Source organism: Lissotriton helveticus, chromosome 2_2 (genome assembly GCF_964261635.1).
Source record: "Lissotriton helveticus chromosome 2_2, aLisHel1.1, whole genome shotgun sequence".
Lineage (NCBI taxonomy): Eukaryota > Metazoa > Chordata > Amphibia > Caudata > Salamandridae > Lissotriton > Lissotriton helveticus.
The window spans coordinates 73,964,010-73,983,417 of NC_136060.1; the positions used below are offsets into that span (position 1 = coordinate 73,964,010).

Sequence of the window (19,408 nt, forward strand, 5' to 3'; positions counted from 1 at the left end):
GTACCACATCGCGGTCGTGTTGTGCGTCAGGACCTGGACCGAACGACCGCGAAGGGAAGGGAGGAAGGCCTTGAGCGCCAAACGTATCGCCCGCAATTCTAGAAGGTTGATGTGAAGCAACCTTTCCTCTGGAGACCAAAGACCCTTGACCTCCAGATCCCCCAGAAGAGCACCCCACCCTAGAGTGGATGCATCCGTTATCACTGTGGCCACCGGAGGAGGCAACTGAATAGGCTTCCCCTGAGACAGGTTGCCTTCCACGCCCCACCAAGACAGATCCGCCGCAGCTTCTCTGGAGATCCTCACTGACTCCCTGAGATCTCCGTTGTGTTGATACCACTGCCTGCGGAGGCACCACTGGAGCGCCCGCATGTGCCAGCGTGCATGGTTGACCAACAGAATGCAAGAAGCCATCAGACCGAGCAGACGGACCTTCAGGACTGGAACGACCGCTCCATTGTAAAATAAAGGAATCATTTCCTGTATGTCGCGAATCCTTTGAGGAGGAGGGAATGCACGACATACAGTTGTGTCCAGTACAGCACCTATGAACAGGTTGCGCTGGGAGGGCACCAGGTGAGACTTGGGTACATTTATCGAAAAACCCAACCTGTACAACAACTGGGTTGTCTCTCGCAGATGGAGCACTCTCTCTGACGACTCTGCTTTGATCAGCCAGTCGTCCAAATAAGGGAATACCGGAATCCTTGATCTTCTGAGATGCGCCGCCACCACTGCCATCATCTTGGTGAAGACTCGAGGCGCAGTAGTAAGTCCAAACGGAAGGACCGCAAACTGATAGTGCTGCGATCCCACCGTAAAACGGAGATACTTCCTGTGCGACTTCAGGATTGGGATGTGAAAGTACGCATCCTGCAAGTCGAGTGAAACCATCCAGTCTTCTTCGAGCAGCGCTTGAAGAACCTGAGCAAGGGTGAGCATCTTGAATTTCTCCTGTTTCAGATAGAGATTCAAGATCCTGAGATCCAGGATTGGACGAAGCCTGCCATCCTTCTTGGGAATCAGGAAATACCGGGAGTAGCATCCCTGACCTCTTTCCTGCTCTTGGACCATCTCTATCGCACCCTTTCTTAATAGAGTCTGAACTTCCTCCTGAAGGAGCAACAGATGTTCCTCCGTGCAAAAACCTTGGCAAGGAGGGTAATTGGGAGGGAATTCCCGAAAGGGAAGGGCATACCCATTTTCTACGAGATTGAGAACCCAAAGATCTGATGTAACCAATTCCCAATCCCGTAGAAAGTAGGTAAGCCAACCCCCCACCGGACCCACATGATCCTGAATGGCGGATCTAGGGCTGCTTTTCTGTGGCTGGGGGGTTGGAGGAGGTGGAGGAGGAAGAGGCTTGACGCCCTCGAGGACGTGCCCTTTGCTTTCCCCTGTATGACCTATACAAGGTATTTTGCTGCTGCTGCTGCTGTTGTTGCTGTTGCTGACCTTGTCTATAGGTACGAAAAGAAGAGCGTCCAAAACCTCTGAACTTTCTGGTCGTTGAACCTCTTACTTGAAGACCAAGAGATCTAGCAGTTGCTCTGCTGTCTTTAAACCTCTCTAAGGCTGTATCTGCCTTCTTGCCAAAGAGTCCAACTCCATCAAAAGGTAAATCTAATAGCACAGACTGCACATCCGCAGAAAAATCCGAGGATTTCAGCCAAGCTGATCTTCTTGTGGCAACCGCAGTGCCCATGATCCGTGCCACAGAATCTGCAGTATCTAGACCGCTCTGGATAACTTGACGAGCTGCTGCTTGAGTATCAGATAACACCTCCTCAAAGTCACCCCTGCAGTCCTCTGGAACCTTAGGAATCAACAAACGCATTGAGTCCATAAGTGCATGCACATACCTCCCCATAAGACAAGTGGCATTCGCTGACTTTAATGCCATACTTGCGGAGGAGAAAGTTTTCTTGGCCACTTGATCTTGTTTCTTGGCCTCTTTGTCACCAGGCACCTGGGGAAAAGCACCAACCGACTTTTTAGAACACGCAGCCTGAACCACTAGACTTTCAGGAGAAGGGTGAGATGATAAAAAGGCAGGGTCCTCGGGAGCCACCCTATATCTCCTCGCCACACTTTTTGAGACAGCAGGAGCAGAAAGAGGCTTTTTCCACACCTCCATAATAGGTTCAGTTAATGCCTCATTAAATGGGAGTAACGGTTCCACAGCTGAGCTTGGTGAATGGAGTACTTCTGTAAGCAGATTCGACTTAAACTCAACAGTTGGTAATGTCAAGCCTAAAAGTCCTGCTGCCTTCCCCATTACCACGTGATATGGCTGGACATCCTTTGAAGGCGTATTCTGACCTGATGGCAACACCCACTCTGGGGAAAAATCAAAGCCACTAGCATCAGCCAACTCCTCAAAATAATTCTCATCCAGTTCACCTTCCTCCAAGTCTGAATGAGACTCGTAATACCTCCGTTCCTCCAGGAGGCGTTGAGCTTCCCTCCTGGACCTCACTTTAACACGGATCGCAGCCGGATCCACCCCCGACGGCGCCGGAGCCGACGTCGGTACAGAATCCGAAGGCTTAGAAGGATGCTCCAAAGATTTGCATGGAGCGGGCGACACCGGTACCAGAGTCGTAGACTTCGGTCGAGCCGGCGTCGACCTCGGCGTCGACCTCGGCGGAGCCGGGTACTGCCACAGCGGAGTCGGGGCTGGCATATACGACATGAAAGGTGCCGGGGCATAAGAGTGTGGAACACCCAAATTAAAAGTCATTGGACCCATGGGACCCGAAGGTGCACCAGAGGGGTGCCATGATCTCGAGAATACCCCATACATAGCGTTCAGGAACGCTGATGGATCCTGACCTGGTGCAGGAAAAGGTGGCTGATCACCTTCAGGCTGATCTCGAGGCAGATTCGAATCCGGCTCTTCAACAGGCGCCGATTCTCCTTCCTCATTAGGAACTTCATCCACTTCTTCCTCAACCGGAGACGCGTCGGAGTCGGATCGGAAACCGGAGTCGGAGATTGAACTTGCGACTCCGAAGGCGAGGCCTCGCCTTCTCAATCCGAAGCCTCTTGTAGTGGGATCACCTTTGATCTAACCCTCTTGGGCGACCTCGACTTCGAGCCCGACTTCTCACCCGAATGACGTCGAGACTCATGCCTCCTTTTCTTGTGTTTCTTATGCGACCTCGAAGCATGATCCGACGATGACTTCAAAGCCGATGCCTCTCGAGATCTTGATCTTGATTTTGACCTCGATCTCGACTTCCTCGAACGGCATCTTAAAGTCTTCCTTCCTTTATCGGCTTTCAGCTTCACCACAAGAAGTTTGGTCTCCCTCTCTCGCAGGGCCTTTGGGTTCATTTTCTGGCACGACGAACATCCATCCACGTCGTGGTCGGAGCTTAAACACCAAATAGCCTGGAGTGGAGTGGTGTGGCTCACTGGTTAGAGGCGGCAGACCCGTAAGCAGAGGACCGCCCGGGACCAGGGTTCGATTCCCGACGCGGCAGGGTCGTTGACCAGGGTCAGCGGGCTCGATAATTCTCGCCTCAGTGCCTACTCTAGTCAGGGACCACACTCGGCAACTCTGGGCATTAGCTTGCCTCATCTTCACAACGGCCCCCCAGACCGCCGGGGATGCTTGGTCGCACCTTAGAGATACCCATTAGGGACCATCTCTCAGGGTGAGCCAGGACGGGTTCCCCAGCGGTCGAAGCGCGGAGATACTCCTCCGGGAGTTGATTCTAGCGCTATATAAACCCACAATTAAATTAAATTAAATTAAATACAGTCCTGGTGTGGGTCCGTAACGGACATAATTTTTCCGCACTCCCTGCAGTGCTTAAATCCAGTCTTCTTTGTCGACATTATAGGGAGACAAAGAGGCAAGAGAACAAAGAAAACTAAGAAAAAAGTAACAGAGTTACCAAAAGCTACTGAGTATCCCGAAACCGTTCGCGTCGACGACGCGGAAAAAAGGGAACTGATGTCATCACGCCGGCGTGGGCCTATTGTAGGTGTCGGTGACGTCAGCGGAGTCGTGTGCGATGCCGTGTCTCTAGGACGTCCAAGTCCACGTCGGCGTGAAGCTACAAAAAGAATTTCCGAATGTTGTTGACGCAAGGGGATATACGCAAGGGGATATTCACAAGGTGAGGAATCCACAAGACAGATGTATCTATCAGAAAAGGGATACTGGCCTCAAAATTGCAGAGAGGACAGGTAAGGCCTCGAGGGAGTTGCAGAACCACTACCTGTGTGGCTGAACCTTTCGAAGTCTCTGGTACGTCAGGAGCAGCAGACCAGTCAGATTCGTTGTGGTGCAGGCAGATGCAGGGGAGTGACTCCTTCACTCCAAGGGAGATTACTTCGGGTGCCCAGACAGTAGAAGAGTGATGTGGTTTCAGCTTCACATCTAATCTGAAGAGCCACGCACACGTGAGCCCTAGGGAAAGGGTTGGAAAGACTCAGAGGTCCCTCCCACAGGCGGAAAGTGTGGAGGACACTCCCATGTCCTTTTTAGGTCGAGGGACCTATAAGCTGCGCAAAGCGCAGCTTCCGGTCCGGAGATTTAATGCTACTAAGTAGGGCTATAGAACCCGCCCACCTGCACTGTCTCTCCTCCATTGGCTGGCTTCCTAAAAGGAGGCCAGCCATTGGAGGAGAGATGCGTCACTCTGATTTAGCCCCGTCTTTTTCGGATTTGGGGACGTAAGTTTTGCTGTTCTTTAGACAGTGACATCATGCGTCACTTAAAACAGCAAAACCACGCCCCCATTCCGAAAAATTTGCAAGCCTACGGCCGCCATTTTTCTTTGCCCTGCAGTGAAGGTGAACCTCGAGCCTCCGCCTCTGTACCCGTTTTGTGCCGTTTTTAGTGTTCCGTGCCGTTGTTCTAGCTTTCCTTTATTTATTTATTTCACCGGGAGCCGGCCGGCTCTCCAGCAGTGGGCTTTCCGCAGGTGTCCGTGAGAGGGCCTCGCTGGGGGCAGTCATGCAGCGAGAGGCAGGGGGCTCCTTCGCCTCTCTCCGCTTCGATAACCTGGCCCTGCGCGCACTGCCGGTTTTGTGTATGTATTTAATTCTCCGGGGGCAGCCGTTTCTCCAGCGTACTCTGTATGCCGATTTTATTTAATTTACCGGCTGCCCCCGGTGAATTTAATTTATTTATTTATTTAATTTAACTAGAAACGGGACACCCCAAGATGTCTTGAAGTTAGAGGTTACTCCTTCCTTTGCCAGCAGTTGCCATGGTATGCAGTAGCTTATCCTGAATTTCAGCTTTAGAGGTTTGTTTACGTGGATTGAAACAGACTTTGTCCTTCCATTTTATTGAGACGTTTCAGACACTCGGGGTGGGGGGGGCATATTTCCACACCCCTGGCTCACGTCGGTCCCCCGCGATCCCCCTTCCAAGTTCCCTTCTGCCCTAAGGTGATCGGGAGCCTGCACGCCCTGTCCGAGTCTCTGCACAAGCACAGCCAAGCTGGCACGGCCTGTGTGTGAGGACAGCTGGCTGTGCAGCAGGAAATCGCCTTCATTTTCCACACCCCACCCTCGCCCATACAGGACATGAAACCGGAGATTGGTGGCCGTGGCGAAGGTAACGAGGACTTTGGCCATGACGAGGGTACAGAGGACTGCCCACACGGATTGTGCCTGGGATTATGGCCAATAAAACGGGACTGGGAAATCTGGCCACGGAGACAATAAAGTGGAGAATTTACCAGGGAGTCAGACAACAGAGAGTTTACGAGGGTGTGTTTGGCGAGCGATTTTCATTATGGAGTGAAGAGTCAGACCAAATATAGGGAGTGAAGCCACAGTGGCTGGTATGGGAGAATCGAGACAGCAGCAGAAAGAGTCAGGTCACAAACACACTGCACAGGGCTTTGAGCCACATGGGCAGTATCCGAGAAATGGGCGGCAATGACGATAATTTCAGGGTACAAGTGCTAAAACAGCGACTCGGCTAGTTGGGGATACTTGCGAAGCAGGCTTTCAGTGGTCTGCAGGAACACCCTCAAATTACCCGTGAATTATGTATATAGCTGTCTTTGTTTTTCTGTGATCCGTCCCCTGTTTGTGATAATCTGAGCTAAACAGCATGTTTTCATGTTTCCAGAGTGAGCAGTGGATTGATTCGGAACAGATTACCGGATCTGCGTTGCTCTGCCTCACACCTGTAACGGGTAGAGAAACTAAGGTTACGTTTTTGTTTCGCACCTTGTGTTTTCCTTTCATGACAAGGAGTGCTCTGTGATACTGTGACGAAATAATATGGTTTGCACTTTGCATGCTGTGGTGGTACCCGTTGGTCCTGTATTGCGGTGGCACTCCTGTGACCGTCTGTCCTGTGACAGACTGCCCTGTGGCAGTGCACCAGTTTTCCCTTCGATGGTATGGCCCCGCTTCTATGGTATGGTTTTCGTGTTCTCGTGTCACGGAGCATCATTGGCACGAGTCCAGGCTGAGCAATAGTGATTCATGTTGTCGTGCAATGTTCTGATGAATTTTGCAATACACACTGCCCTGTGGTGTTTGGACGCAGCACTGTAATAGTACACATTGCACTTCCGTGTTCTTGTGATTAAGATCTCACTGTCGTGCTCTGAAAGAGCAGTTATAATCCCATTGCGCTGTAATGCATCTCTTTTGATACACATTGTGTTGTAATACCATGGGGTATCGCTTGTAATACACCTTGCCCCGCAATGACACAAAACCGTAGATAGGCATTTCTCTGCAGTGATGTAGTTTGCCTTCTAGTGCACTTTGCCTAGCAGTGCTACACATACTATGCCAGTTAATAAGAGGATAGACTTCAAGACGCTGTGCTTCGCCTATAAGGCATTTCATGGCGGTCTCTGTTTATTTTAAACATAAACTAACTAGATACACTACGATTGTCCTCAGCAGGTAACCTGACAGTGCCTAAGGTCAGAAGATCGCAGTGGGGGAGGGTAGGGGTGGGGCAGAAGCTTCATATACAGCACAACGATAGAATGCTCTATCCGTAAACTTAAAGACCAGCTCTTTCCTGTTAATCTCTAGGAGGAACTTTTAAGACCTGGCTTTTCAATCTATAGTCTCTGCTTCTTATTGCCATTAATATCTTCTCCTGTGCTACCAGCGCCAAGATGCCCTAGGGTATTCGAGCGCTTTATAAAACTCATTTTCAATTTCATTTTATTTCATACTACACAGATTGCTGTGCTTGTGCTTTGCTGTGGCGCACGTGCAATAATACACATTGTCCTGCTATGACCCAACCTCTGCTAAATACTGCTCTGCAGTGTTGTTGTTTCTTTTGTGTGACTCGTTACCCCTCAGCGCTACACAATGCACATTGTTCAGCTATCGCCAAGCTCCAGTGTAGCTCCGATAATACCACTACCAAGCTGCGACAGAGCCTCTACAAAACACATTGCTCTGTGATGCTGTGGTTCATCTTTTGTCTTAAGTGTTGCCCTGCAACGCTACACACTACACGTGATAAATCTGCGTCGTAGCTCCCATAACACGCACTGCCCTGCTATGCTGTCGCTGCGCGTTTGTGATACAGGCTGACTTTCAGTGCTGTGACACAGCACTTGTGAAACATATCACGACGTTGTTGGTGCCACTCCTGTGAGGCACATTTCCCCAACGCTGTTGTGTCGCGGCATATGGATTAAAGGTTGCTCTGTTCGGAGGTGTCTCTTGTATTACACATGGCTCTGGAGCATTTCTTTGAATTATTTGCCCTTTGAGTGTACACATTCTGGCTTTCAAGTCTTTTACTTTCTTATGGTGTCATACATACTCTTGTGATTCAGAAACAACCCTCGTGAGCCCGGGAGCGTGATCAGTTTATTTTTCACTTTCTTTAGATGTGTATTTCTTTGTGAAATTGTCTGCATTCATGAGTCAAACAGCTTCGTTGTTTTTCCCACTAAACCCGCTACATTGTGTTGTAATACCATGGGGTATCGCTTGTAATACACCTTGCCCCGCAATGACACAAAACCTTAGATAGGCATTTCTCTGCAGTGATGTAGTTTGCCTTCTAGTGCACTTTGCCTAGCAGTGCTACACATACTATGCCAGTTAATAAGAGGATAGACTTCAAGGCGCTGTGCTTCGCCTATAAGGCATTTCATGGCGGTCTCTGTTTATTTTAAACATAAACTAACTAGATACACTACGATTGTCCTCAGCAGGTAACCTGACAGTGCCTAAGGTCAGAAGATCGCAGTGGGGGGAGGGGGGGGGGAGGCAGAAGCTTCATATACAGCACAACGATGGAATGCTCTACCCTTAAACTTAAAGACCAGCTCTTCCCTGTTAATCTCAAACTAGCATTTGGCAGCTCTTCTTGACACGACGCCACACCTGGACAGCAGCGACGCTCAAAGCTCCACCGCCTTTGCTTTACACACAGTAAGTTTACAATGTTTACTTGTGATCTCAGCGCAGGCTTCACACCGCTGCAGCATTCGAGGGTCGGGGGGGACTGGGGGCCGTGTTTGTTTTTATTAATAATGTATCAGCTTAGGGGCCCCCTCTCAGCACCCCCCCGGCCCTTGAGCTTACACCGCGCTATTGTGCCAGCCACACTGCCCGGCCAGACCTCTGCCACCCAGGCCCCCTCCGGAGCCATCCCCGGCCCCATCACTCCTTCTGGTCACCCCCGGGCCCCCCCCCCCGGGGCCCTGCCCCGTCACTCCTTCTTGTCACCCCCGGGCCCTGCCCCGCCCCCCGGCACTCATTTTTGTCACCCCCAGGCCCTGCCCCATCCCCCAGCGCTCCTTCTTGTCACCCCCAGGCCCCCCGGGCGCTGCCCCATCCCCCGGTGCTCCACAGTTTTAGGGTCAGAGTCCTTTGCTGCAAAGGCTCTTACGCTGCACCCTGTTTGAACATGGATGTAGGAAGTTCAGAAGAGTACTGAAGACCAAATTGTTCTGCTCTGTGTAAGAATCATCAATCGTAAACTAATTGACGTATTTTTTTTCCCCCGCCACCTGCTCATTTTCCAATTCTCCTCTGTGTTTGACCCTTAGTCCTCTGAAATACGACCTTGGCAGCTGGAGTGCCATACTAAAGAACATATTATAAAATAAACCAAATAAATATTAGACGCGGGTTTATGTTCTGGTTTTCGAAATTTGTGTAGTCAATCCAGGTGAAGAAGAGTTGCACTTGAAGACTGAGTTGTTGAAATTCTTTCACATGTTGGAGGCTCCTCATACGAACTTTGGACATGTTCTTTTGGTCAGCACCAGCCCATAGGCAGCCTAGGAATGGTATGGGCCAGTAGGACCAGATAAGAGGTGTGTTCGATCACGCCCTATCCCCTCAATGTTTCTTAAGATGGGTTCTGTGAGTAAAGGAAGGGATTGCTTTGGGAATAGTTATATTATGTATTTTCTGTGTCACTTACAATCTGTGTTTTTATAGTGAATTTCCTGATTTTACTTCAAGCGGAATTGTTGCTGTTTGTGGTAATTTAGATTAAATGTGTAAGTATGTTTTCAGGAATTTGAAGCCATAAATTACTACTTAAGTGGTAAGCAGAAGATAATCCGAGTCACAATAATAAAGTTAATGAGTTGTAAGCACTTTAGTATTAATTCAGACAGGGAAGTTCCTGGTACCTTATTCCAGTGCTGGGTTCAGATAAGGCCCATAAATAAACTGAGTAACGTAGTCTGCCTATGCAATAATCTTCTGAGGAGCGCATTTCCGGTTGCTAGTGACACATTAAAGCAGTGTCCTCGTGCCATTTGGACACAGAAGAAGGAAGCAGCCGCAGGATCAATCTGTGGGCAGAGTGCCAGCCTTGTGAACTGCATAGTTCTGAGTCTATAAAGGGCTGCGTCAGCCTCTCATTTTTCTGAGGTCGATTCAACAAGTATCATAGTGTAAAAGTCTCCCATTCAAGGACCTAGCTATAATTCAGTTTGTGATGCTCACACGGTAGATATGTCTTATAGTTATTAATATTTGAAAAGCCAAAAACATGGCATGTTTTTAAATAAAGCTGCAGTGATTCTTTATGATGGGCAAATATGTAGAGGACGAAACTGCATAACCATATAGATATTGGTGTTTATATAGATCTTTCATTGATTGATTCATTGTGTGGGTGGCTCTATGTGAATGACTATGTGTGGGTGGCTCTGTATGTGTGTGTGGGTGGCTTTGTGTGTGTGGCTCTGTGTGGGTGCAAATGCAATAGGTCTTGCATTTGCGAGCGATTAAGCTATCGTTTTCTTGCCTTCTGCCCCCTGATTGCACTCGTTTTTCTTGCCTTCGCTCCCCTGATTGCACTCGTTTTTCTTGCCTTCTGCCCCCTGATTGCACTCGTTTTTCTTCCTTCTGCCCCCTGATTGCACTCGTTTTTCTTGCCTTCTGCCCCCTGATTGCACTCGTTTTTCTTGTTTTGTAGGTGGCTCTATGTGTGGGTGGCTCTGTCTGTGTGAGGGTGGCTCTGTGTAGGTGGCTCTGTATGTGTGGGTGGCTCTATGTGAATGACTCTGTGGGTGGCTCTGTATGTGTGTGTGTGTGGCTCTGTGTGGGTGTAAATGCAATAGATCATGCATATGCGAGCGATTAAGCTATTGGCATTGTAAATGACAATGCCATTTATTTAACGATTAAGCTATTGGCAGTGTAAATGACAATGCCATTTATTTATGATTTAAAAAAAAAAAAAAAGGTCATGAGCAATGCCAATAGCTCTACCTTTAATAATGCCGAGACCATTGCATTGTAAATGCTTGTTCAGTTTTGCACCAGAGCAGGAGCTGATGGCTCCCTGAACTTGCTCAAACTGGAGTATGCAAGGAGGGCATCAAATGTGCCGTTCAAAGCAGTCTGGTGGTGCTGGCAAGCACCCCCACCCGAGCCCACTACACCAAGTCCTGTCTGAGAGGTGGGTTATACCTCGTTGTGATAGGAAACCTATTGTTCTACATTCCCCTGCTCAAGCTCTGCTCAGCAGCAGGAGGGCAGAATCATGTCTGGGATCTGAAGCATCACTAGCATGCTGACAGACCCCGGAAGGCTGTTACCAGGAGTACTGGGGATTTCTTGGGGGAGTCCCCCATGTCATAGAATCATACCTCAAACTCCGCAAACTGTGTTGGGGTATGATTCCAACATGTTTGATACCAAACATGCCGAGGTTCGGCACAGCCACTATACAAGTTAGCCATCACGTAATGACGGATGGCCACTTTATGTAAAAAATGGCTGACCGCGCTAACAAAGCATGGAGTATCTACTCTGGGGCTTGTTGGTGAACCCTGCTCATGGAGGGGCACCTACACACTTATAACCCAGCACCCTGCCTTTAGGATTTAAAGGCCTTCCTTAGGGGTTAGCTATAGGTTTCAAGTGTAGTGACCTTAGAAATAAGTTAACTTATATCTGTTGTAAGTGGCATAGGAGCACCAGCTTACACAGGATGCAATGGCATACCTTTAGTCACAGTTTTAGTGTTCTCTCATGGGTGGCATAATATATGCTGCAGCCCATGGGAGACCCCTGGTGTACCTATGCCCTGGGTATCTTAGTACCATATACTAGGGACTTAAAGGTACACCAGTAGCCAATTGTGGAGGTACAGAAGTACTTCCCATGTCAAATTTAGAGATGGAGCACAGTCACTGGGGTCCCAATTAGCAGGTTCCATAGTCAAACTAGTAAAAGAAACATATCAACACCAACAAAAGGTGGGTGTAACCATGCTAGAAGGTTCTTACCTTCCTACACTCACTTAGAAAGTTTTTCAAGGACAACTTAGAGAATTGCCAATCATGTCATTTAGAAGCACTTGGGGAGATCAACTACGGCAGGGAGCTAGTCAAAGGGACCAGCAAGCTTCTTAGGAACAGTTACCTCCACAGTAAAATAAGTCCTCCTGCAGTTCCAGGCACTTTATCCGCTTTGTAATTGATTCCTTTGGAGTGGTCCTGGTGAAAGGGATGAAGGATGCTGAAGATGCTTTATGAATGCAATGAATGTGCGTGGTCGACTGAAGTCTTCCTGCAGGGATTCCTCGGTCTACAAAGTAAGTGTGTAGGGGGGGGGGGACTGGTTGCAGGGTCAACGTTCCACAAAGTCCTCTCTGGTCTGGCCAAAGTCCATTCGCCACTGGACTACCAGTCCCAGCAACGCTCCTACAACACCCCCAGCTTCTGCAAACCCCGGATGTAACTCTGTGTGTCGGGTCTTCGTCCACGGTGCTGCACAGCAGCAGCTTGAAGTCTTTTGGTTACCAACTTGCCCCAGCAGGCTTCTTCAGCTGTTGTGAACAGGTGCCAGCCAGCTGGCCCTTGGAGTTCTCTTGGCTTTAATGTGCTCTGGAGACAGCTTATCTCCGAGCAAGACTCAGCAGGCAGAGTCCTTCTCTTCGCTAGCCACCAGATGCAGTTTTCAACGGTGCATCTTTGCTAGTCTTTTCGTGCAGGTCAGTCCTCCGGTCTGTCTCCCAAGTCGTCCGAGATCTGACGTCTCAGTGCCAGGGGTGCCCCTCTAATGCTCGGAAAATGCCATCAAGGTAAGATGTGGCTGGTAGCCAATGGGCTACCAGGTTCCCTCCCATCTGGTGACCACTTCCTGTGGAGTGTGGCATCTAGCTATTCTAGAATGCACCATTCTGCCCCTCTCTCTGTGTTCAGACCTTCCTCGTCCACCCCTGGCCCTACACCCTAGTGTGACAAACCTGCCCATCAAAGGAGGATTTCCCTTTGAAGCCTATCTTCTGTAGCTAACACCCAAGTGGCTTCCTGCCGGAGGATGTGTTCCCCTGTTAAGCCAGGTTTTCTTTTTCGAATACTGGCCTGTAATCTGTAGACCGTGCAATTATTGTTTTCTTTTTCAAGTTTTGGTGCCTGAATGTTAGGGATTCTTTCTAACAAGTAGATATTTTATGTTTGGAAATCTTCCAGCCGCACCCCACTGGTGTCTTATGAATACAGTTCAAGTTCTACTAGAGTAGTAAAGAAGCCATTTCTTTACCCCTATGGTTTTTCCAATAATTTCAAAAACACTTCGCAATTCTGACTGGTATGGTTCACTCCTATAAATCATTTAAAGCAGTCATTGGTGTCTTCTACAGCACAACCTTTTTGCACTTGTCAAATTTTAAATACTATGTGTCTCTTGTTCATTTTGGGGACAAACCATGCCAAGCAAGCCAAATTAAATTCAGAGCTTGTGTAAAAGTCGGTCACAGTTCTGCACCCAAGTCTAGTGTACTAAACCTCTGATGAGGTCAAAAGTGAGGTCATCCGGTATTTAAGTTATTTATGTACTATGGTATTGTCGCACAAGTTACTTACCTTCAGTAACGATATATCTGTAAGAGACATTAGTTAGTGTAAGATTCCTCACCTTAGAATTACCCCCAGGTGTTAGACTGGATCCGGAAAGTTTTCGTCAGAGTTACCACTGCGCGTCGGAAAGTGGCGTTGTGCGGGTCCGCGTCCGTTGTAGGTGTCATGATCGCCAGCATAACATTGCAGCAGCTACTTAGACGCCGCCCTTGCGCGCTGACATCAGTTCTGTACATGAGTTTCTGCGCCAGGAACGCAGAGCAATGCAAGATAATTACCATTGGTGCACTGAAACTGGGGCCCTGTATGTGATGACCTTAACCCTAGAAATCAGTTTGCAGAACGGGGAGGATGGGTGGAGCGATAAGGAATCTATCACTAATGTCTCTTACAGATATATCGTTACAGAAGGTAAGTAACTTGTGCATCGGAAAGAGACACGTTAGTGATAGATTCCTTACCTTAGAATAGATACCCCAGCAATACCAAGCCTGGTGGTGGGTCTGCGAACCAAGATCACACCAGAAAGTCACGGAGAACAGAACGGCCAAAGAAATTGTCTCTCCGGTCTTGACTGTCAAGGAAATAATGCTTAGTAAAAGGGTGCAGCGAGGCCCACGTGGTTGCATGACAGATGTCTTGCAGGGGGACACCACGTCCCAATGCAGTAGTAGCTTCTGTCGCCCTGTTAGAATGGGCACGTACCCCACCAGAGGTTCCTTTTTAGCCAGAGAATAACAGACTTTTATACACAAGACGACCCAGTGGGAGATGGTCCTCTTGTGTACAGCTCGGCCTTTCTTGGCGCCTACGTAGCCAACAAAGAGCTGGTCATCCACCCGGAACTGTTGTGTGCGATCCAGGTAAAATGAGAGTGTACGTTTTGGGTCCAGATGGTGGAGGCTAGCTTCCTCTCTGGAAGGGTGTGGAGGTGGAAAGAAAGTGGGCATGGGTGATAGTTTGCCTGATATGGAAGACAGTAACAACCTTTGGCAAGAAGAATGGACGAGTGCGAATCACAACCTTGTCCGGATGAACAGACAGAAAAGGAGAGTTACAGGAAAGAGCCTGGAGCTCACTCACATGCCTAGCGAAGGTGATGGCAACCAGGAAAGTAGTCTTTAAAGTTAATAAACGGAGAGGACAGTTGTGCAGCGGCTCAAAGGAAGCGCACATCAAATAGATGAGAACCAGATTCAAGTCCCACTGCGGCATCACAAAAGGAATAAGAGGGAAAAGGTGAGTAATGCCTTTGAGAAATCTACTTACGACAGGGGACTTGAAAAGAGAGGGCTGATCAGGGAGCCTGAGACAGGCCGAAATTGCTGAAAGGTAGCCCTTAATAGTGCCCAGAGCAGAGCCCTGCCTGTTCAAATAAAGAAGGAACAAAAGGACTTCTGAAAGAGGGGCAGAAAGGGGATTCACAGCCTTTGATGTGCACCATACCACAAATTTGTTCCACCGGCAGGTGTATACCGATTTAGTGGAGGGACGCCTGGCTGCCAGAATTATATCACAGACATCAGGAGGCAAGTCAAATGGAATCAACTGTCGCGGCTCAAACTCCACGCAAGGAGGTGGAGGCTGGACAGCTTCGGGTGAAGGACCGTTCCCTGATGCAGCGACAGAAGATCCTCCTGAAGAGACAGATGGATCAGGGGATCCACGCTCATACTGAGTAGCTCGGGATACCAAACTCTTCAAGCCCAGTCCGGGGCCACAAGACTGACTTGGGCCCGGTCGCACCTGATCTTCTTCTGCACTCTGGTTAGAAGTGCAACTCCACTCTTGACGAAAAGCATTGCTGAGCGAGTGCCGCCCAGGAAATTCCAACTCGCAACTGCTGACATTGCGTGTGCTCTTCGGTGGCAAATATATCTAACCAAGGCTCTCCCCACTATTGAAAGAGGCCTTGCGCCACCTCCGAGTGAAGTCGCCATTCGTGATCCATCATGCACCTGCCAAGTGTTGAACCACCAAGGAAATGCCTTAACGTCCCAGCCATGTCCAAAGACGCAGAGCCTCCTGACATAGGGTCCACGACTCCACCCCGCCTTGCTTGTTGCAGTACCACATGGCGGTGGTGTTGTCTGTGAACACAAGGGACGGAATTTCTTTCAGTGCAAGTAGGATCACCCGGAGCTCCAGAAGGTTGATATAGAGCCTGGACTCAGCCGGAGATCAGAGGCCTCTGATCTCCGCCTCTCCCATGTGGCCGCCCCCATCCCAGGAGGGATGCATCCATCACCACTGTGTGTTCCGGTTGGGGAAGGGAGAGTGATCTGCCGCTGACCCAATGCTGGTTCGTGAGACACCACTGCAACTGTTGTGCAGTGCCCTCCGAGATCTGGACGTACCCGGACAGGTCCCCTTGATGCTGCGCCCACTGGAACTTCTGGTCCCACTGCAGAGCCTGCATATGCCACCAGGCATGATTGGTCAGCAGGATGCAGGAGGCCATGAGGCCCAGCAGCCTCAAGGTCATCCTGACCGAAACCCAAGACAAGGGCCGAAAGATCGGAATCATAGCCTGAATGTCCCAGACTCACTGTTCGGGAGGATAAGCCCGAAACTGCGCCGTGTCCAGAACTGCTCCGATAAAGAGGAGCTTCTGAGAGTGAATCAGGTGCGACTTCGGCACAGTGATGGATAACCCTAGCAAATGCAGGAGGTTGGCCGTAGTCTGGAGGTGGAAGACGACTGCCTGGGGTGAGCCCGCCTTCAACAATCGATTGTTGAGATAGGGGAAGACTGAAACCTCCTGATTTGCGCAGATGAGCTGTGACCACCATCACTTTTGTGAACACCCAAGGGGCGCAGGTAAGGCTAAAAGGAAGCAAGGTGAACTTAAAATGCTTGTGGCCTATCGTGAACCGCAGGTAACGTCGGTGGGCCGGCAGGACGGGGATATGAAAAAAAGCGCCCTGCAAGTCCAACGCTACCATCCAGTCTTGTGGGTCTAGGGCAGACAAGACCTGAGCAAGTGTGAGCATCTTCAACTTCTCCTTCCGGAGGAAGCGATTGACATACCGAAGGTCTAAGATAGGACGCAAGCCCTTGTCCTTCCTTGGAACCTGGAAATAACAACCACAACCTACTTCTGGCGTCGGAATGCGCTTGATGGCCCCCTAGTCCAAGAGGGCTGCAACTTACTGATGGAGAAGTGCCAAGTGATCCTCCGACATGCGGTGGTACTGAGGTGGCATGGCTGGAGGAGTGGTCTCGAAGGGTAAGGAGTAGCCCCTTCGGACTATCTGTAAAACCCACCTGTCCGAAGTGATGGTGCGCCAGTCGGGGAGGTGATGGCGAATCCTGCTGCCTACTGGCATTTGGTGGGCCTGAAACACCGGATTAGGAAGGTTTAGAGGCAGAGGTGGTAGGGGAGCTGGTGGACTGACCCGCCCGCTAGCCCCGTGACCCACTTCAGCGGGTCCCACATCTGCGGCTGCGCTGAAACTGTTGCTGCCCAGGCCTGTGGATTTGAAACGAATGTGTTTGGGCGCCCCTTCCTTGGCAACGAAAGGATTAAAAAGCAGAAGCCGAAGGAGTACACGTGGCAGAAAGGCCCAAAGATTTGGCCCTAGCTTTGTCGCCAAAAAGGTGAGTGCCATCAGAGTGTTCTGGACATCCCCAGAAAAGCCAGTCATGGAAATCGCTCTGCCCAGCGAGTTGGCGGTGTCAAGACCACAACAAATCGTGAACTTGGCTGCATCTCTCTCCTCAGCAATAGCCTGGGAGAGAACTGTCCAGGCCTCCTCCGGACACTGAGGCAGCACCTGCGCCACTGTATCTCACACAGAGTGGGAATAACGGCCCAAGAGAAATGCAGTGTTCACAGACCGCAACCCTGAACTCGCAGAAGAGAAAATTTTCTTCCCCAACTGTTCCAGTTTCTTGGATTCCCTGTCCGGAGATGCAGAATGGAATGCGCTCGGGGAAGCAGAAGCTTGGACTGCCAAGCTCTCAGGGGTAGGGTGTTGGGAGAGGAAGATGGGGTCGCCCAGAGCCGGGCGATGGCATCGGGCCACGTTCCTGTCCACAGGAGCCCCTGTGTTGGGCCTTGACCAGGTGCCCAACAGAACGTCTGTAAGTGCGTCATTGAAGGGCAACAGCAGCTCTGCAGAGGAAGCCGCCGGCCGAAGCACTTCTGTCAGGAGGTTAGTCCTGACGGCCACAGTAGGGAGCTTGAGGTGGAGAGCCTTGGCCGCCCTATGCAACACCACTGAATAAGTACCACCCTCCCCCGTAGCCACAGTAGTGGTAGAAGGAGACATTGTGCCAGGTTCTGGAGAAAAATCCAGTCCACCTGTGTCATACAAATCCTCTTCCCAGTCCGGGACTAACTAGCATTGGGCTGCGAGAGGGTCTTCAGACCGCGGGGTGACACCACCCACACCCACAGCTGCGTTGCGAGACAGGTTAGTGGAAGGCGAAGAGTGAAGTTGCTTATTTAACTTCTTGTACTTCATCTTACCTGACCCTAAGTGCAAAGAATTTGTTGAACGATGGTGGCAGCTCCGGACCGGTCCCTCGACCTCCCACAGGACCGGGACCTTGAACTGTGCGAAGCCGACTCCCGGGCCTCAAGCCACTTTCGGGTCCGCTCCCGCAAAGTTTTCGGAGTCATGGCCCGGCAGTCGGGGCATGACGCGGGGTCGTGGTCACGACCCAGGCAGTAGAGACACTTGCGGTGTGGGTCCGTCATCGACATTGTGCGGGGACAAGCCTCACAAGACTTGAAACTGGGCATCAAAGACTCAAAAGAATAGAGATAAAAAGTCCCCAAAAACTCAGTCAAAAATTTACTGGGGGTACCGCTCTCTCCGGATCTGCGCTTGCTGGCGCGGAAAGAGAAAGAACTGTCGTCAGCGGGCGAGGGCGGCTTCTAAGTAGCTGCCGCAATGTCATACCGGCGATCATGGCGCCTATGACAGACGCAGAGCCGCATGATGCTACCTTCCGACGCGCAGGGGTACTGCTGACAAAACATTTCTGACGCATGGGGGTAATTCTAAGGTAAGGAATCTATCATTAACATGTCTCTTTCAGATAAATGGGTCAGCATTAAATGACATAACCCCTGGGACATAAGCAGATCTTCCCAGGACAACAAAGTTGTCAAATGAATGGAGGGGTTGCAACCTTTTACTTGGCTGTGTCAAAGATACAGATTCTGTGAAAAGGAATAGTATCCATCAGCAATCTACTAATGCATGTAGATTATTTCTTTTAGTAATTAAGTAATGTTAAGTGCAAAATGTAAAAACAGTGTATTAAAATGTTGTTTTACCTTAAGAGCTGGAACGTTTTAATTTAAAGTGCTTACAAAACACTGATGTTTTTCCTTTATTGTTCTCTCCCTGGCTGCTTTGTTGAATATACGATTTACAACAAAAAAAACCACATATGCGAGCTTCAGGCAACAATGAACTAAAATGAAGCAATGGGAAAACTAGAGGGATAGTTCAGATTTGTCACAATGGCACAGAATAAAACGTTCTTAGGCAACCCAAGAAACCAGTACATTTTTATGAAGCGTGATCTTTCAAGGTCTGTGACAGCATTTTATAAACATACCTGTGGCCATCACAGTGTCAGGTGGAATTTTTTCATGCAGAACCTGTACTTCAGCTTCATGTTCCATATTCTAATTAAAAGAACACAAGAGATTACAAGGGAACTCAAACAAACAAATGGGTTTCCTAAAAGCCTGATTATTTGATCCTACAGCAAAGATATCATTTCATAAAGCCAATTCTTTTGGTAAATTGTCAAATTAAAAACCCTCAGAGGATAAAACACCAATTTTGCTTAGTTTCAGTATAAGCAGGCAAGATAAAACACGAAACGTATGTAAGCAACCACTGCACTGCAAAAGGAAGATGTGGAGGGGTGAACTAGTTACTTAACTTCGGCAATGCTCTTTCTGGTAGAGACTATCTAGCTGAAGATTCCTCCCCTTTTGAGAACTGCCAAGGTGTCAGACGGGATCTGGAAACTTTTCAGCAGTATCTCTGCCAGCCAGTAGGTGGTGCCATGCAGCTCCACACGGATGCCGTTCCGCTCTGGAAATGACGTATGGAGCCTACATAGGCGCTTCTCCCGCG

General features: G+C 49.5%; 1 protein-coding gene across 6 annotated transcripts in view; it reads right to left on the reverse strand.

Annotated features, from left to right (window-relative positions):
• PCM1 (pericentriolar material 1) overlaps positions 1–19,408 on the reverse strand; it is a 1,361,399-nt gene that overhangs the window by 161,226 nt on the left and 1,180,765 nt on the right. For all 6 annotated transcript variants that reach the window (XM_078678108.1, XM_078678107.1, XM_078678103.1 and 3 more), the window contains one exon: positions 18,879–18,948. In XM_078678108.1, coding sequence (XP_078534234.1) covers positions 18,879–18,948 — 70 coding nt within the window. The remainder of the gene's footprint in view (positions 1–18,878; positions 18,949–19,408) is intronic.